This window comes from Ovis aries, chromosome 2, assembly GCF_016772045.2.
Source record: "Ovis aries strain OAR_USU_Benz2616 breed Rambouillet chromosome 2, ARS-UI_Ramb_v3.0, whole genome shotgun sequence".
NCBI lineage: Eukaryota > Metazoa > Chordata > Mammalia > Artiodactyla > Bovidae > Ovis > Ovis aries.
This window is the reverse complement of record NC_056055.1, coordinates 239,647,454-239,661,645: the sequence shown is the minus strand read 5'-3', so window position 1 is coordinate 239,661,645 and position 14,192 is coordinate 239,647,454. Positions and strand designations below refer to the sequence as shown.

Below are 14,192 nucleotides of genomic sequence, written 5' to 3'. Positions count from 1 at the left end.
CCTAGGACCCCTCTCAATACTTCAGACATTGCCAAGGCCCAGGGGTACAAAAGTATTGTTTAATAGTCTTTGCCTGGTGGCCCTCGTGAGCTTGAGGCACGTCTGTGATTGGTTCTCCCCACTGGGGCTAGAGGCCTGGCGCCTACCCTGCCCCCCACCCACCTGGACTCCTCCAGTTGCTGCTGGGTCCTGGGGCAGGTATGTCAGAAGCCTCTTGTGTTTCCTCCATTCATCCATCCTTGGATCTGGCCTCCTGCCTTGGATGTCCTCATTCGGCCTCCTGGGGGCCAGGGGTAACCGGCGTGGATCTTGTTCGCTGTGCCAAGATGGCTCTCCAGATACGGCATGTCATCCCTCCCCTGGGGGTACCAGGCTCAGTGAGGCTCAGCCAGAAGAAGGCCCTGGGCACTCTCCGGTACCCACTGTCTGCCTGATGCCCCCTCTGTCCCCAGAGGACACTGGTGTCCCTGTAGTTTTCAGGGAGGAACCCAGGCAGGCTTGTAACAGCAGAGTAGGGTGGTGTCAGGATCTGGCCAGCGTGAGGCCATGTGTGTGGGTTATCCTTCGAGGGCCAGGACATACCTAATACGAGTGTAGATGAGGTCATCTCTAGTGGCACAGGTCAGCAGGGCATGGAGGGTGAAGCTGTGGTTCAGTAGCTGGTTGTGGACAGAGACCCCCACACAGAAACAAGGAGAGGTAAAAATCAGAGAAAGCGACATCCAAAGACCCAAGAACTAGCTCTGGGTTATTGGGCTGGCCGAAAGTTCATTCAAGTAAGAAAAACCTGAATGAATTTTTGGCCAACCCAATACTACCAACATGCTAGGGCAGCCCTTTCTGCACCTCAGTTTTCTCACCTGTATGATGGGGGGGAAACTAAAGTGAAAGTGTTAGGCACTCAGTCATGTCTGACTCTTTGCAACCCCATGGACTATAGCCCGCCAGGCTGCTCTGTCCATGAAATTCTCCAGGCAAGAATACTGGAGTGGGTAGCCATTCCCTTCTCCAGGGGATCTTCCCAACTCAGGGATCGAACCTGGGTCTCCTGTGTTGCAGGCAGATTCTTTACTATCTGAGCCACCAGGGGCATACAAAGTGCTCATTCAGTATTGAGATTCTCTGCATCAGACGGAGAAAGGGAGAAGAGCTGAAAGATGGGCATAAGAGGAGTCTTTGGTTGGTGGGTGTCAGGGGCAACCAGCACATTTCCGCTCACCGTCTGGATGGTGCCTGAATCCACATTCAGGTCCTGTAGCCACTGCACCAGGCCCTGGTCCACCGTGAGAGCCACTGTGAGGTAGGTCATGTGTTGAGCCCAAGGGTGCCTCGGCCAAGAAGCTGCTCCCACCCACCATTCATGTTCGCCAGCCTGGTCCTGCTCACCTGGGGGCTCTGAAGCCAGGGCACAGGTCCTGGCCTCCCTACTGACCCGCTGGAGGGCTAGTTGCACCAAGGCCTGGCATTCCCTTTCCTTCTCAGCCAGAACATCTCGAAGCCTGTCGGAAGGCAGAAGCCCACAGAATGGAGTGGGAGTAGGGGTGAAGCTTGTGCAGAGATTATGGGCAGGTCCTCGGAGCTGTACCTTTCGGTCTCTGCTCGCAAGAGGCCCAGCTGCACCATCAGAGAAGGGGTGCCCTGCTCCGGTTCCCCCAGGAGAGGGCTCCGCTCGGCTGGGGTCGCCTGCTGCTTGGGCTCGGACTCTGCGTTACTGGCCTCTTCCGACTTCGGTGGGACCGCCTCCTTCTCCGCCTCTGCCAATCCGAGGGGGGTTGAACTCAGGCAGGGCAAGAATGCCCGTTTAGGACCTCAACATCGGCAAAAGACGCGGGACTCTGGGCACCGGCCAGGCAGCGTCAGCCTGGGAGGTATCCATTTGGCCACATCCCCCTTCTTGGCGCCGAGTCTAGGCTGGGCCTCGCTGACCACGTCCCCACCTGACCTATTGGTGTTCGCCACGCCCCCAAGGATAACAAGGAGAGGTCCCCACGCGCAGGCGGGCAGGTAGGCCCCGCCCTTCCGCCCACCTGGGGCCAGCACTGCCAGGGCTGCCCTCACAGCGCGGCTGAGCAGCGAGTCCAGCACGAACATCCAGTGTGGGCGGATCTGGCGCCTGCGGAGGACCTGCTTCACCTGGAGAGGGAGGGAGGGCGCGGCTGAGACGGCCGAGCCTCAAGTAGGAGTGGAGTGTAAGTTGGAAAGGCCTAGAAAGGCAAGTAGGGTGGGCGGGCTTGGGATCAAAGGAAGGTCAGAACAGCTAGGACTGGGCAGGCGTCCCAGAATACGCGGAATCTTGCGATATCAAGTCCTTGCACATGCCCAAGTATTGGGAGCGCCCTACCTCTTACTGCGTGCATGCGTGCTAAGTCGTTTCATTCCGTGTCTGACTCTTTGTGACCCCATGGACTGTAGCGTACCAGGCTCCTCTGTCCGTGGGATTCTCCAGGCAAGAATACTGGAGTGGGTTGCCATGCCCTCCTCCGGGGGATCTTTCCAACCCAGGGATCGAACCCGAGTCTCCTATGCCTTCTGCATTGGCAGGCGGGTTCTTTACCACCAAGCACCACCTGGGAAGTTGGGTAGTCCTTACTGTGAGAGGGCTCCCTCACCTCATCTGGAAAGGCGAAGAGCGGTCCTTGCAGAAGCTCGGGCTCAAGGCCCTGGGCCCGAAGCTGCCCTTGGAGTCCCCGCAGCTCCTGGGCCAGCTGCCGACGGTTAGGAGTGTGGATGTGCGCCCTGAGGCAGAGCAGTAGCTGTTCCACGTGACTCCTCTCCAGACGGGGACCCTGGGAAGGAAGAGAAGGGTCCTCAGCGAGTATACGGATGAGCCAGGAGAGATGCTGGTGGGAGGATGTGCTGGGTGGGCGCTAGGCCGTCAGCAGGAAAAGCAAGCGTCCTGTCGGGGCTCGACCAGCAGGGGGCGCCGGGGCGAGCCGCCCACCTGTTCCTGCTCCAGGCGCAGGCTCTCCGCCAGGGCCGGCAGCTCCTGCTCCAGTACTGTGGCCAGCGTGGCCCGGCGCCTACTCTCTTGATGCAAGAGGCTCAGCCCCGAACTCTCCTCAGGGGACGCGGGCTCGTCAGCCCCAGGCTCCTCGGGCACCCTGGGTGCAGTGAAGAGTGGCCGATGGAGGATGAGTAGCAATACCATCCAAGCCACCTCCACCCCAGGGACTGAATCCTGGCTTTTACTTTTATCCCCCACCTCACAGGGATAAAAGAGACGAACTCAGCATTGAGAGGGCACAATAAACTTAATGCCACTTTGCACGTGGTCCAAGTGTCTGGGTCCCCAAGAAGGGCTTTTGCTGGAGGGATTTCCCCCGGGGACAAAACCAGATGAAGCGAACCCACCCTGGGACCCTGGGTGCTCACCGGAGCTGGCTGGTGTCCCCATAACTGAGGCAGCGCTTGGGGGGGCTGGGAGGGTGCTGAGAGGGTGCCTGAGGGCGCGGGAATGTCTGGGACTGGGACGTGGAGTCCGCTGAAGGAGCGGGGCTAGCAGATGGCGCCTCTGAGGGAGGGACAAGGCTGTCGGCCGGGGCCCCTGAGCCCTCTCCCTCCAAACCTCCGCTGCCCTCACCACACAGTGCTCACTCCCTCCACCCACTTAGTACCTGAGGATCTTAGAGCTTGTCTGGGGGAGCCCGGGCTGCGGCTCCTCTTCCCAGGCTGCAGGAAGGGGTCTGCCAGCAGCGCTTGAGCACTGGCTCGGAGGCGGGGGTCGGGCTCAAAAGTTCGGAGGAGGAAGGCTTGAGCCTCAGCTGACAGAGAACCGGGCATTGGCGGATGCACCTTGTACATGCCCACCTGGGAAGGGAGCAGGGACGGGGAACAAAGGACACATTTAGAGGTGTTCAGGACTCTGAACACCACCCCACCTCATAAGCCAGGCCCTGAGGATCTCACCTGAAACATGGCAGCCTGCGGGCTCCCTAGCTCGTGGAAGGGTGGGCGACCTGTGGCCATCTCGATGACTGTGCAGCCCAGTGACCAGATGTCTGCTGCCTTCCCATACCCTCGTGGGCCCTGGTCAATGATTTCTGGGGCCATATACTGTAGGGTCCCTGGGACAGAAGCAGTAGCAGTAATGCTCATCTAGGCTGTATCACCGGGGGTGTGGCAGGGGGCTTTATCATTCTCTGGCCACCTGCTCTCAACCTGAACTCTATCATCCAAAACATCCCATCACCTACCCTGGTCATCAAACCTCTATCCCTATTCTCCTCACTCATCTCAGGCTCCATCACATCCATGGCCTCCATCACCCACAGGAGGTGCCATCATTTATCCCAGACTGCATCATCCGCTCTGAACTTTGGTCCGCATCCACACTTTTGGGCTCCATTTCAGGGACTGAAATCAGTTCAGTTATCAGCTCTCCAAGCTCCAGTTCTAGATTGTATCATTGCCCCCTGGCTCAGTGACCTGCCCCAGGTTCCATCTCCCATTAAGACTCTAACTCCGTGCCCAGGAGAAACGTCATTCCCTGGAATGTCCCAAGAGTTCTCTGCCCCACATCAGCAAGCTTCATTCACCAGCCCACACCCTGTTCCCTGTGAAGGCCTCAGTGCAGGGTGTGCTGGCTGTTACCTGTGAAGGTCTCAGTGCAGGGTGTGATGCCTGCTAGTCGCTTGGAGGTGCCAAAGTCAGAAATCTTGAGCAACCCGCTGAAGGTGTTGATCAGCACGTTGTCCCCCTGAACAGAGTGGACATTGTGCTCAGCAGACATTGGACTGGGCTCCTGATGCCAAAACTGGACTCTATCCCAGACCCCATCTCCCCAGACTCCCAGCTTGACCCTGCCTCTCTCAACCCCCTCCCCCTGCCATCCCATTTATGTCCCCCTGGAGCTTGGCTGCACTTTAGTGATTTATTTTTGGCTGTGCTGGTCTTTGCGGCTGCATGCAGGTTTTCTCTAGTTGCCGTCGAGTGGGGGCTACTCTCTAGTTACGGGGTGCATGGGCTTCTCCCTGCGGCGCCTTCTCTTGTTGCAGAGCATGGGCTCTAGGGCGCACGGACTCAGTAGTTGTGGCACAGGTTTAGTTGCCCCACAGCATGTGGGATCTTCCTGACCCAGGGGTGGAACCCATGTCCCCTGCGTTGGCAGGTGGATTCTTAATCACTGGAAGAATCAGGGAAATCCTGGAAGCTGGCTTCAGATCTGAACTTCCTTCCTTCCCTAGGGAAACTTCTTGGTGAATTTCCCAAGCTTTTGCAAAGGGTCTGTCCACTTAAACTGCCAGCCTGTGTCTGGAGCCCTCTCTGCTCCTCCCTCTCACCCGCCCCACCCCCCACCAAGGTGAGCCAGCTACAGGCTGACCTTGATATCTCGATGCACAATGTGGTTGTCGTGCAGATAGCTGAGTCCCTGCAGGATCTGGCGGGTGTAGAAACTGATGGTGCTCTCGTTGTCCTGCAGGGGTCCCCACACTGATCGCAGCAAGGAAGACAGGCTGCCTGGAAGGTGCAGTCCAGGGTCATAATTGGCACCCATTTAGTCCAGCCCATGGCTGTCTGCCTGAAGGCCAGGCCATGGCCCAGCTTCCACCACCCAATCGCACTGCCTCAGCTAATTCTGGGCTGCGCCACCCACACAGGCTAGGGGTCATTTTCCCCGGAGGGTTCTCCACCCTTTGCTTGGCTCCATCCCCAGGCCCCACAACTCCAGTTCCATTTGCCTCCCACGCAGGGCAGATACCTCCAGGCACTTCCTCCATGAAAATCTTGAGGTAGCCGCCCTGGCTGACGGAGCCCAGATAGCGCACGATGTTCTTGTGGCGTAGGCGTTTGTGCAGAGCGATCTCTTCGTGCAGCGGCTGAGAGAACCTGGGGGCCGGTAGGGAGTGACTAACAGGCCTGCTTGGGGCAGGGGTGCTTACCCTACTCCAGTGCCAACAGGACGGGCCTATAGATTTCCCCCCCTCACCCCACCAGACCCCCGCCTCCTCCTTCCTCAATTCATCACCCAGCCCACACGCCCCTCCGGACCCTATCCCCCCCGCTGGGTCCCTGCGGTTCTGCGCACAGGCCTGGCTGGGCCCCGGGGGCTCGAACTCTCGCTTCTCTGAGCTCAGGCACTCAGTCCCGCCCATGTGGGCCTTTGCGTCGCCCCGGCCTACAGTCGGGCCCACAGGAGCCTCTCAACTTCCGGTCCCGCCCATGTGACCCGCCCACTTGTTCCCTGGCGCCCTGGGCCCCGCCGCCCCCAAACCTGCTGTCCCGCTCAGGGATCTCCTTGATGGCGATGCGCACTCGAGTGTGCCGATCGCGACCAGCGTACACCACCCCGTACGTGCCCTTGCCCAGCACCAGCCGCTCACCCGACTCCGTGTACTCGTAATCAAACTGCGAGGGCGGGTGACATGAGCGGTTCAGCGGGGCCCTCGGCCCACCCCCCTCCTCAAGCTCCCAGCACCCGCTCCTCACCTCCAACACCTCCCCAACGCCCCCCGTCTCCTCTGCGGGCGCCCCGGAGTCCGGACTCTTCACCAAGGCCTGGATCATGCCGCAGAACCTGAGGGCGGAGATCAAGACTTACGGGAGAGGCAACCTGGGGCAGAAACTGTTCCCCTCTCTGCCTAGAGCACCCAGGGAACATAGTCCCTTCCTCTCCCTCGATGCCCCGCGCCTCCTGGCTCTCGGAGCACCCCGACCCCGCGGGGCTGCGCGCACCACTGACAGTGCCCGGCGCTGGGGAAGCACAGCTGGAAGTCCTGAGCCGGAGGCGGCGCGTAGAGGAAGCAGCAGCGCTCGTCCCGCTTCGAGACGCTGGAAGGGATGAAGAGCCCGGGTGAGCCGGCCTCCCAGCCGCGCCGCCTGCCCCCTTCACCTTCCAAAGGGCCCCCTCTTACCTGACGCCGCTGATGGAGGCCACCGGGAAGGTCCAGCTGGAGGGAACGTCCTGTGAGAAGACAGGGGTCCCAGAGGGGTGCTGGGGACAGGGAGAGGGGTCTAGGGATGGGGGAAAGGCCGGACAGAAGAGGTGCATAGATGTCAGTGGGGGTGGCTCACCGGCGACTTCACCTGCTTCTCCGGCTCCAGCAGGCTCAGGGTCACCGCGTTCACCGGGTTTGTACCCTGAACCTCCAGCCTGGCGGGCAGCAGCACCTTATTCATCTCCAGGACCAGCACCTTCAGACGACAGGGGAGAGGGGTTGGTCAGAAGGGGCTGGCACCTCTCCCGGGTCCCATACCCCACCGGCCTCACCAAGCACTGGTCCCCTTGGGGACAAGCCGTCTTGAGTGGCTGGCAGGACTGTAGCAAGAAGTGGAGCCAGAAGTGGGCACCGTGGGGGGCTTCTCCAGGAAGCTCTAGTGTGGGTCTGAAGTGCTGATACAGCAGGAAGGTTTCCATCACGGACACCAGGTACCTGCAGACAATAGGCATGTCTTCAGCCCAGGCACCAACTGGCACTGTCAGGGGGACTAGACTGGCTTGGATACAGCCAGAATCAGGCCATTGGGTGCCATGGGTACTGGTTTGGAAGGGGTTCAGACTAGATGCCAGGGGATATATGTGCAGAAGCTGATAGCCCAGGCCAGCCCAGGACCCCAGAGGGGGCCGCTTACCATATGGGGGCGTTGAGCTTGTACAGCTGCTCTGCGGCCAGTGCCACCTGAGTGAGGTCATTGGCGAGGATCTGAGCTCCCAGGTAGAAGCCAACATCCCAGTAATACTGCATCTTCTCCACGCAGCCTTTTCGGGCCAGCAGGCAGCCCAGCTTCATGCCTGGGAGAGAGGGGCCTGGGTTGTAATGAATGTGGTTGCGAATTTCGGCAAAGCCCAGGTGTAGGCCACCACAGTCACATGGGCAGGAAGATAGAAATGGGTGAAAACTGAGGTGTGGCCAGATCTCAGGTGGGAGTAGAAGCTCAGGCACAGGTGAGGGTGTGGGAACAAGTGTACGTGGAATTCAGTGTGTAAGGAGCACAGGTGTGAGCTTAGGAACAGTTGTGGCCTCAGGGGCTCATGAGGGTCCAGGTTAGGCATGAGGACCCAGGTGTGGGTTCAGGCAGAACAGGTCCCAAACAGGATGGGTCAGCCCCAGCTCTAGCCCAGTGTCCTCTCTCCCTGCCCTCTTCCCAGGCCCCTCAGGGCGCCTGTGGGGAAGGGATAGGGGTGCAGGATTGGGGCTCACCTATGAGCCTGAGCTCCTCGGAGTCCTCAAAGCGCTGCCCGTCGGCAATGAGGAGCACAGCGGCATTGATGCCCGAGTGAAGGCTGGGCTCTATGTCAAAAGCCTTGCGATACCTGGGGTGAGGGTGGGGGCGATGCAGGGCTGGACTAATGCCCATAGCCCCATCCCTCAGCCCACTAGCTCAGCTCACTGTTCACCTGTTTCACAGGCATATCACCCTTACCAGTGATATGCCTGCTCCCGATGCCCAGCATCCTGGAAGCCAGAGCTGAAGAACATGTCCTTGTAGATACGGCCACACATGCAGTACAGATCAGGTGCCACAGGGCCCTCTACCTGTACCAGTGGCAGCAGCACGGCCAGTGCCTTCTCCCGGTCCCCAGGCCTGTTCCTCCTGGGGTAAGGGGAAGATAGGCTGGGGACCACTCTCTGTCCACCAACCCCAAGACCCTGAACAGCAGGGACCTTTCCAAGGGCCTGACCATCATGAACCCAGAAGAGCAGTGTCTCTGGTCAGCGCTGACCTTCCGAGAGGTGGGAATCCCAGACAGAAGTGACCGCAGGGACTGCAGAGCCGTGGCCTTAGACAGCTGTGACCACTCCAAGGTCAGCACCACCACCCCACCCCACCCTGGGCAGCAGAAACAGAATCATAGGGACGATTTGACACCAGCGTGATCCTGGTCGGCAAATTCCCTGAACAGCCGTGATTGCAGACCGCAGGGACTTTGCACGGCAGAGACCCATGTCCCCACGTGGCCATGACCTGAGCCTTGTTCTGCCAACCCACCGGTTGAGGGCAAAGGTGTAGTGGAAGCACACATTATGCTGCTCAGCCACGTCACAGGTGGGCAAGGCCTGTAGGGTCTCCACCAGGTCAATGATGGCTGAATAGTCCTGCCGGAGGGAACAGCACGCACTGGCCTCATGGCCTCCGGTAGGTCCCATCGGCCCATGAACCCTGAGGCAAACCTTGAGCAGGGGAGTGGGGTGGGGGTCTCCTCCCACCCAACCCCCCACCGTTCCCACCCACCATCCTCTGCACACTTCCTCCAGGAAGTGCAGACACTGCACTGTTCGCAGAGACCCCAGTGGGTGCCCAGCCTTCCCTGTTTTTCTCCCAGGAAACCGAGGCTTGGAGATGTCAGATAATTCATTCAGAGCCTCTGGTGGGTCTGGAAACTGGCCTGGGGCTTGTTGGACAGGCCGGCCTGCCTCTCCCAGCCCCGCACACCTGCACATCCCGGTAGGAAAGCAGCAGGTTCATGATGATGTCGGGGCTCAGCAGCTCCACACTGTCCAGTCTCCGCTGCAGGCGAGCCAGCTCCTGCCGCAGCTGCGGCCCGCTGAACCGCTCCCGCGCCCTCCGGATGTCCTGCCGAATGGTCTCCCGGAAGTAGCCACTAACACCCAGGGAAGGGGAGAGAGAGAGAATGGCAGGGTCTGCCCCTCAGCTCCAGGCCCCTCTTGTCCTCGCCAGCTCCTCCTGGCACTCCTGCTCTGGGGGGGCCCATTACCAAGAGTCCGTGGGCGTGGCCTCCAGCAGGCGGGCCAGCCGGCCCACCAGGGGTGTGAGCAGAGCCTCTGTGCCCACCCCAGCCTGGAGCAGCCCATCAGCCAGGCCCCTCAGGAGGCCTGCATCGCCACACAGCACCCGACCGGTGGCTGTCACCACGTAGGGGATCAGCGTGTAGCTGCCAATGCAATCCTAGGGTGGGAGAGAGAAGCCAGGAATCAGAGGAGGTCAGAGGTCAGGACTAGATTAGAGAGGGGCAGTGGAGGGGTCAGAGGTCCACCCCCGTGGGGATTAGAATAGCTGGGAAGGGGCCCACTTCATGAAGGGAGGCAATAGGGGGCCAAAGGTCACATGGATGTCATGGGGGCACTAGGGAGGTCAGGGGGGCACTAGGGAGGTCAGAGGTGAATGAGGAGGCCTGGAAACATGGTGGAGAGCAGAGGTTATAATGGTGGAGGTCAAAGGGAAACCGCGGAGGAGGGGTGGATTAGGCTCACCGAGTTCTTCTGGAAAATGTCCTCCTGCAAGAGACAGACATTCAGATACTGGTGCTCTGGGTAGGGCCACCCCCGCCCTGGGCTGGTCCCCACCTGCCCCCTGGCCACCTACCCGCAGGGCCTGCAGGTCAGGGAGGTCGGCCTGAGAGCAAAGGAGCACGTTGTTGGTCATGCTGAAGCTCTCCCTCACACCCAGGTGGTAGAACAGGGAGGGCTGTGCCAGGGAGCTGCTCACCTCAAGCACCACCATGTCTGTGGACACACAGGTAGAGGCCCTGAGCTCAGCCTGAACCCCAAGCCTGGCACCCAGAGCCTGGAGCCCCAAGCCCTGAGCCCCGAGCCCCAAACCTCAAGTCCCAAACCCAGCTTGTGGGGAAGAAGCCTGGGGATCCATCCTGGCTGGGTCTGCCTTCCTATATAACTCCTCAGAGTCCAGTTTTGCTCTAGGCCTCAGTTTCCCCCTTTTAGGGTCCCTCTGGATCATACAGAAATTATGCCTATGGTATTATGACCAACCTAGATAGTATATTCAAAAGCAGAGACATTGCCGACTAAGGTCTGTCTAGTCATGGCTATGGTTTTTCCTGTGGTCATGTATGGATGTGAGAGTTGGACTGTGAAGAAGGCTGAGTGCCGAAGAATTGATGCTTTTGAACTGTGGTGTTGGAGAAGACTCTTTTGAGAGTCCCTTGGACTGCAGGGAGATCCAACCAGTCCATTCTGAAGGAGATCAACCCTGGGATTTCTTTGGAAGGAATGATGCTAAAGCTGAAGCTCCAGTACTTTGGCCACCTCATGCGAAGAGTTGACTCATTGGAAAAGACTCTGATGCTGGGAGAGATTGGGGGCAGGAGAAGAAGGGGACGACCGAGGATGAGATGGCTGGATGGCATCACGGACTCGATGGACGTGAGTCTGAGTAACTCCGGGAGATGTAACTCAGGGAGGCCTGGCTTGTTGCGATTCATGGGGTTGCAAAGAGTCGGACACGACTGAGTGACTGAACTGAACTGAACTGATTGCAAGGAGAGGGTTGGAGCTCCCCAGGCCCCACTGCTTGTATCCCACTGTTCAGCGCCTACGGGCACTGGGCACAGAGAAGGGGAAGCTGTGCACCAAACCTGGAGCCTGTTGTGGGCCATTTGAGAGGCAAGAGTTGTGCAAAGAGAGACATGCCCTTCCCTGGGTCCTCAACACAGTCTCTTGAAAGGGGCTGGCACCAGCAGTGTACTAGGTATATACACATGTATATACATACTTGCCTTGTGTGTGTACAACACTGTGCCTCTGTGAGTGTGTCGCTTGCTGTCTGTATCTCTGTGTGGGACAGTGTCTGCGACAGCCTTTGTGAAGCAAGATATGCACGATTTGTGAGTCCATCTAGGATTGTGTGTTTGTGACCTCAAGGTCGAGTCAGCCTTCATTTTTATCTCTTTATTTTTGGCTGTGATGGGTCTTTGTTGCTGCTTGCAGGCTGACACGGGCTCAGTAGTTGTGGCACACAGGCTTAGTTGCCCCGCCACAGGTGGTGGAATCTTCCCCGGGCCAAGGACTTGAACCCATGTCCCCTGTTTCCCAGGTAGCAGCAGTGTGGTAAAGAATCCACCTGTCAATGCAGGAGACGCCAGAGACGTGGGTTCCGTCCCTGGGTCAGGAAGATTCCCTGGGGTAGGAAATGGCTACCTGCTCCACTATTCTTGCCTGGGAAATCGCGTAGACAGAGGAGCCTGGCGGGCTACAGTCCATGGGGTCCCAAAAAGTCGGACCGACTGAACGCCCCGCAGGTGGATTCTTAACCACTGGACCACCGGAGAAGTCCAGCCTTCATTGTTAGACTGACGTTTTATGGACATCCGGCAAGTAGGATTCCTGAACTCTTGGATAAACAAATTAGTATCGGGGCGGGGCATCCGGGCTGGCGAGAGGGCGGGGTGATCCCCCTCGGGAGTAGCCGCTTTCTGGCCCCGCCCCCGGACGACCCTTCTCCGCCTCCAGTTTCCGCCCCAGCTCTGCAGATTCTCCCGGAGCTGCTTGTTCAGTCGGTCCGTTGTGTCCGGCTCTTTGCTACCCCGGGGACTGCAGAACGTTCAGGCTCCGGTCCTTTTCTGTCTCCCGGAGTTTGCTCAAATTCATATCCATTGAGTCAGTGTTGCTATCCAGCCATCTCATCCTCTGCCTGCCTTCTCCTTTTGCCTTCAATCTTTCGCAGCATCAGAGTGTTTTCCAAATGAGTCGGGTCTTCGCATCAGGTGGCAGCTTCAGCATTAGCATCAGCGACCGGGGTGGGGGGGGTCGTCCCATGAATATTCAAGGTTGATTTCTTTTAGGATTGATTTGTTTGATCTCCTTGCCGTCCAGGGGACGGTCTTTCCCAGCACCACAGTTTTCACTTTTCTCAGAACTATTGGGGCCTCATAAACCAAGCTCCTTCCTCTAGAATCCAGCGCCGTTGGTGCCCTTCGCTTCCCTTTGCAGCCGGATCTCCGGAAGTAGTATGCTAGGACCTCTGAACTCTAGCCCCACGTGTTAGGGCCCCTTTCCCCAGTCCAAGTTCCACCTCCAGGATCCTCCGTCATGAGCTCCGTGAAAGATCATCCTGAAGCTGAGTTCTCCGATCCCATTCCTGAGATACCACACCCTGCCCTGCTCCCAGCCTCTCCCTAATTCTAGACCCACTCCCTAGGCACGGAGCCAACTTCAGAGTGCCTAAGCTCCCACTCTGAACCCCGAGCCAGACCTGGATCCGCGAAGTCCCTGCCCGAGTCTGGCCACGCTCCACATCCCCTAAACACCGCTTTTATCACGGGTCCCTCCTCGAGCCCCTCTGCTTTAGTTCACTTTATGCCCCCCACGACTCCGCACCTCGGGGGTCTCCCGGGAGTCGCTGAGCCCCGCCCCTCGGCCCCGCCCCCAGACTCTAAGCCCCACCCAGCGCCCCGCCCCCCCGGGCTTGCTCACCCGCGTTGTAAAACGAATCGAGAGCTGCGGTGTCTCCCAGTGCCAGGGTTCCAAAAGGCAGGCTGCGCAACTGAGGTCGCGGCCGCGGTCCTGGGAGCTGTGCGCAGGCCTCACGCAGGCAGCGCAGAGGCAGCGGCTCCGCCTCGGCTCCCGTCTCGGGTTCTACCTCCGGCAGCGGCTCCCGGGTCAGCACGTAGACCACGCTGAGCGGCCGGCTTCGCGCACAGCCCCGACCGGGGGACGCAGCGAGCGGCCGGCCCCGGCTCAGCGCCTCGGCCAGCGGGTCCTGCCAGCAGCTGCCGGCGCGCTCCAGGGCTCCGGACCGCGGGCTCGGCCCCGCCATACGGGGGCGCTCAGGTGTCGGGCGCCCGGCTTTGGGCCCCCGGGGCTGGACGGGAGCCGGGAACAACAGATCCTGGGATCGAGAATTTCCTGCGGGATCTGGAGGTCAGGAGTCTGGCCAGAGATCCCGTTTGGGAATCTGGTGTGCAGGGCGAAAATCCGGCCTCTGACTTGCAAGGTCCTGAAGATCTGACTTCGGGGATTGGGTCCTGGGAATCTTGGGCATCCAGTGATCCGCGGTTCAGAGTCACGTGGAAGGTCCCAGGCATCGGGCCAGCAGTGCCCACCACCCAAGATCCGCCGCAGAACGCCGGCTGTCGCTCTCTCCTGCCCCCACATGTAGGCTGGGCCCAGCCCTTTCCCGGCCGACCGGGAAAGCTCCACCCTCGGCCTTGGGGCAGCACCGCTCCCTAGCGGCCCGGGACACGGCCTCTTCCCTCCCTCCTCTCCCGCCAGAACCTCTGAGACAGGCCACTTCCGGGACAGCCTGTGCCCCTGGGCAGCCAACCACTGTGGACTGCTCAGAGCAGGCAGTCGTGAGATGGGTGCCCAGGCCAGAGCTAAGACCCAAGTGCATTGCAGGCTCTGCCCTGCGGGGATCTGTTGGAAGAAAGGATCTTCAGAGATGTCAAGGTGTGTAGAACAAACACGGCGGAGAGAGCCCGTCTCTCGGCGTCCTTGCTGGGCAGGCTGGGAGGGACTGGACTGGGGAAGCCTGCTCCCCAGCCTGTCAGGAGCATG

The 14,192-nt window shown here is 59.7% G+C and overlaps 1 protein-coding gene across 4 annotated transcripts; it reads right to left on the bottom strand.

Annotated features, from left to right (window-relative positions):
• Positions 1 to 38: 38 nt before the first annotated feature.
• On the bottom strand, positions 39 to 13,797 carry MAP3K6 (mitogen-activated protein kinase kinase kinase 6). 4 transcript variants are annotated; one of them, XR_003588292.3, is made up of 30 exons: positions 13,110 to 13,797; positions 10,264 to 10,403; positions 10,152 to 10,175; positions 9,656 to 9,846; positions 9,373 to 9,541; positions 8,929 to 9,035; positions 8,362 to 8,532; positions 8,139 to 8,251; positions 7,570 to 7,729; positions 7,208 to 7,370; positions 7,012 to 7,131; positions 6,852 to 6,931; positions 6,673 to 6,768; positions 6,427 to 6,514; positions 6,212 to 6,345; positions 5,699 to 5,826; positions 5,321 to 5,457; positions 4,591 to 4,696; positions 3,907 to 4,064; positions 3,615 to 3,807; positions 3,373 to 3,511; positions 2,942 to 3,101; positions 2,610 to 2,786; positions 2,028 to 2,133; positions 1,586 to 1,754; positions 1,387 to 1,499; positions 1,220 to 1,293; positions 1,040 to 1,150; positions 583 to 659; positions 327 to 359 (listed from the first exon to the last, which is right to left on the bottom strand). XR_003588292.3 is itself a non-coding variant. In XM_027965443.2 (29 exons), exons 1-29 carry the CDS (start codon positions 13,450 to 13,452, stop codon positions 269 to 271), a joined length of 3,927 nt encoding a protein of 1,308 aa, XP_027821244.1. In that variant the 5' UTR covers positions 13,453 to 13,797; the 3' UTR covers positions 39 to 268. The 4 variants fall into 4 exon arrangements, 2 of the variants coding, with proteins under 2 accessions (XP_027821244.1, XP_027821245.1); XR_003588290.3 differs by having other exon boundaries at positions 1,040 to 1,122; XM_027965443.2 differs by lacking the exon at positions 1,040 to 1,150 and having other exon boundaries at positions 39 to 359.
• Positions 13,798 to 14,192: the final 395 nt, after the last annotated feature.

What these genes read in the sequence shown, in the direction of transcription:
- MAP3K6 (XM_027965443.2), bottom strand. Translation starts at nt 13,452, where the DNA reads ATGGCGGGGCCGAGCCCGCGGTCCGGAGCCCTGGAGCGCGCCGGCAGC. An exon ending in GCGTTGGGGAGGTGTTGGAG is followed by an intron (nt 6,346 to 6,426) that starts GTGAGGAGCGGG and finishes CCGCCCTCGCAG; the next exon opens with TTTGATTACGAGTACACGGA. An exon ending in CCTGGCTTCAGAGCCCCCAG is followed by an intron (nt 1,294 to 1,386) that starts GTGAGCAGGACC and finishes CCTACCTCACAG; the next exon opens with TGGCTCTCACGGTGGACCAG.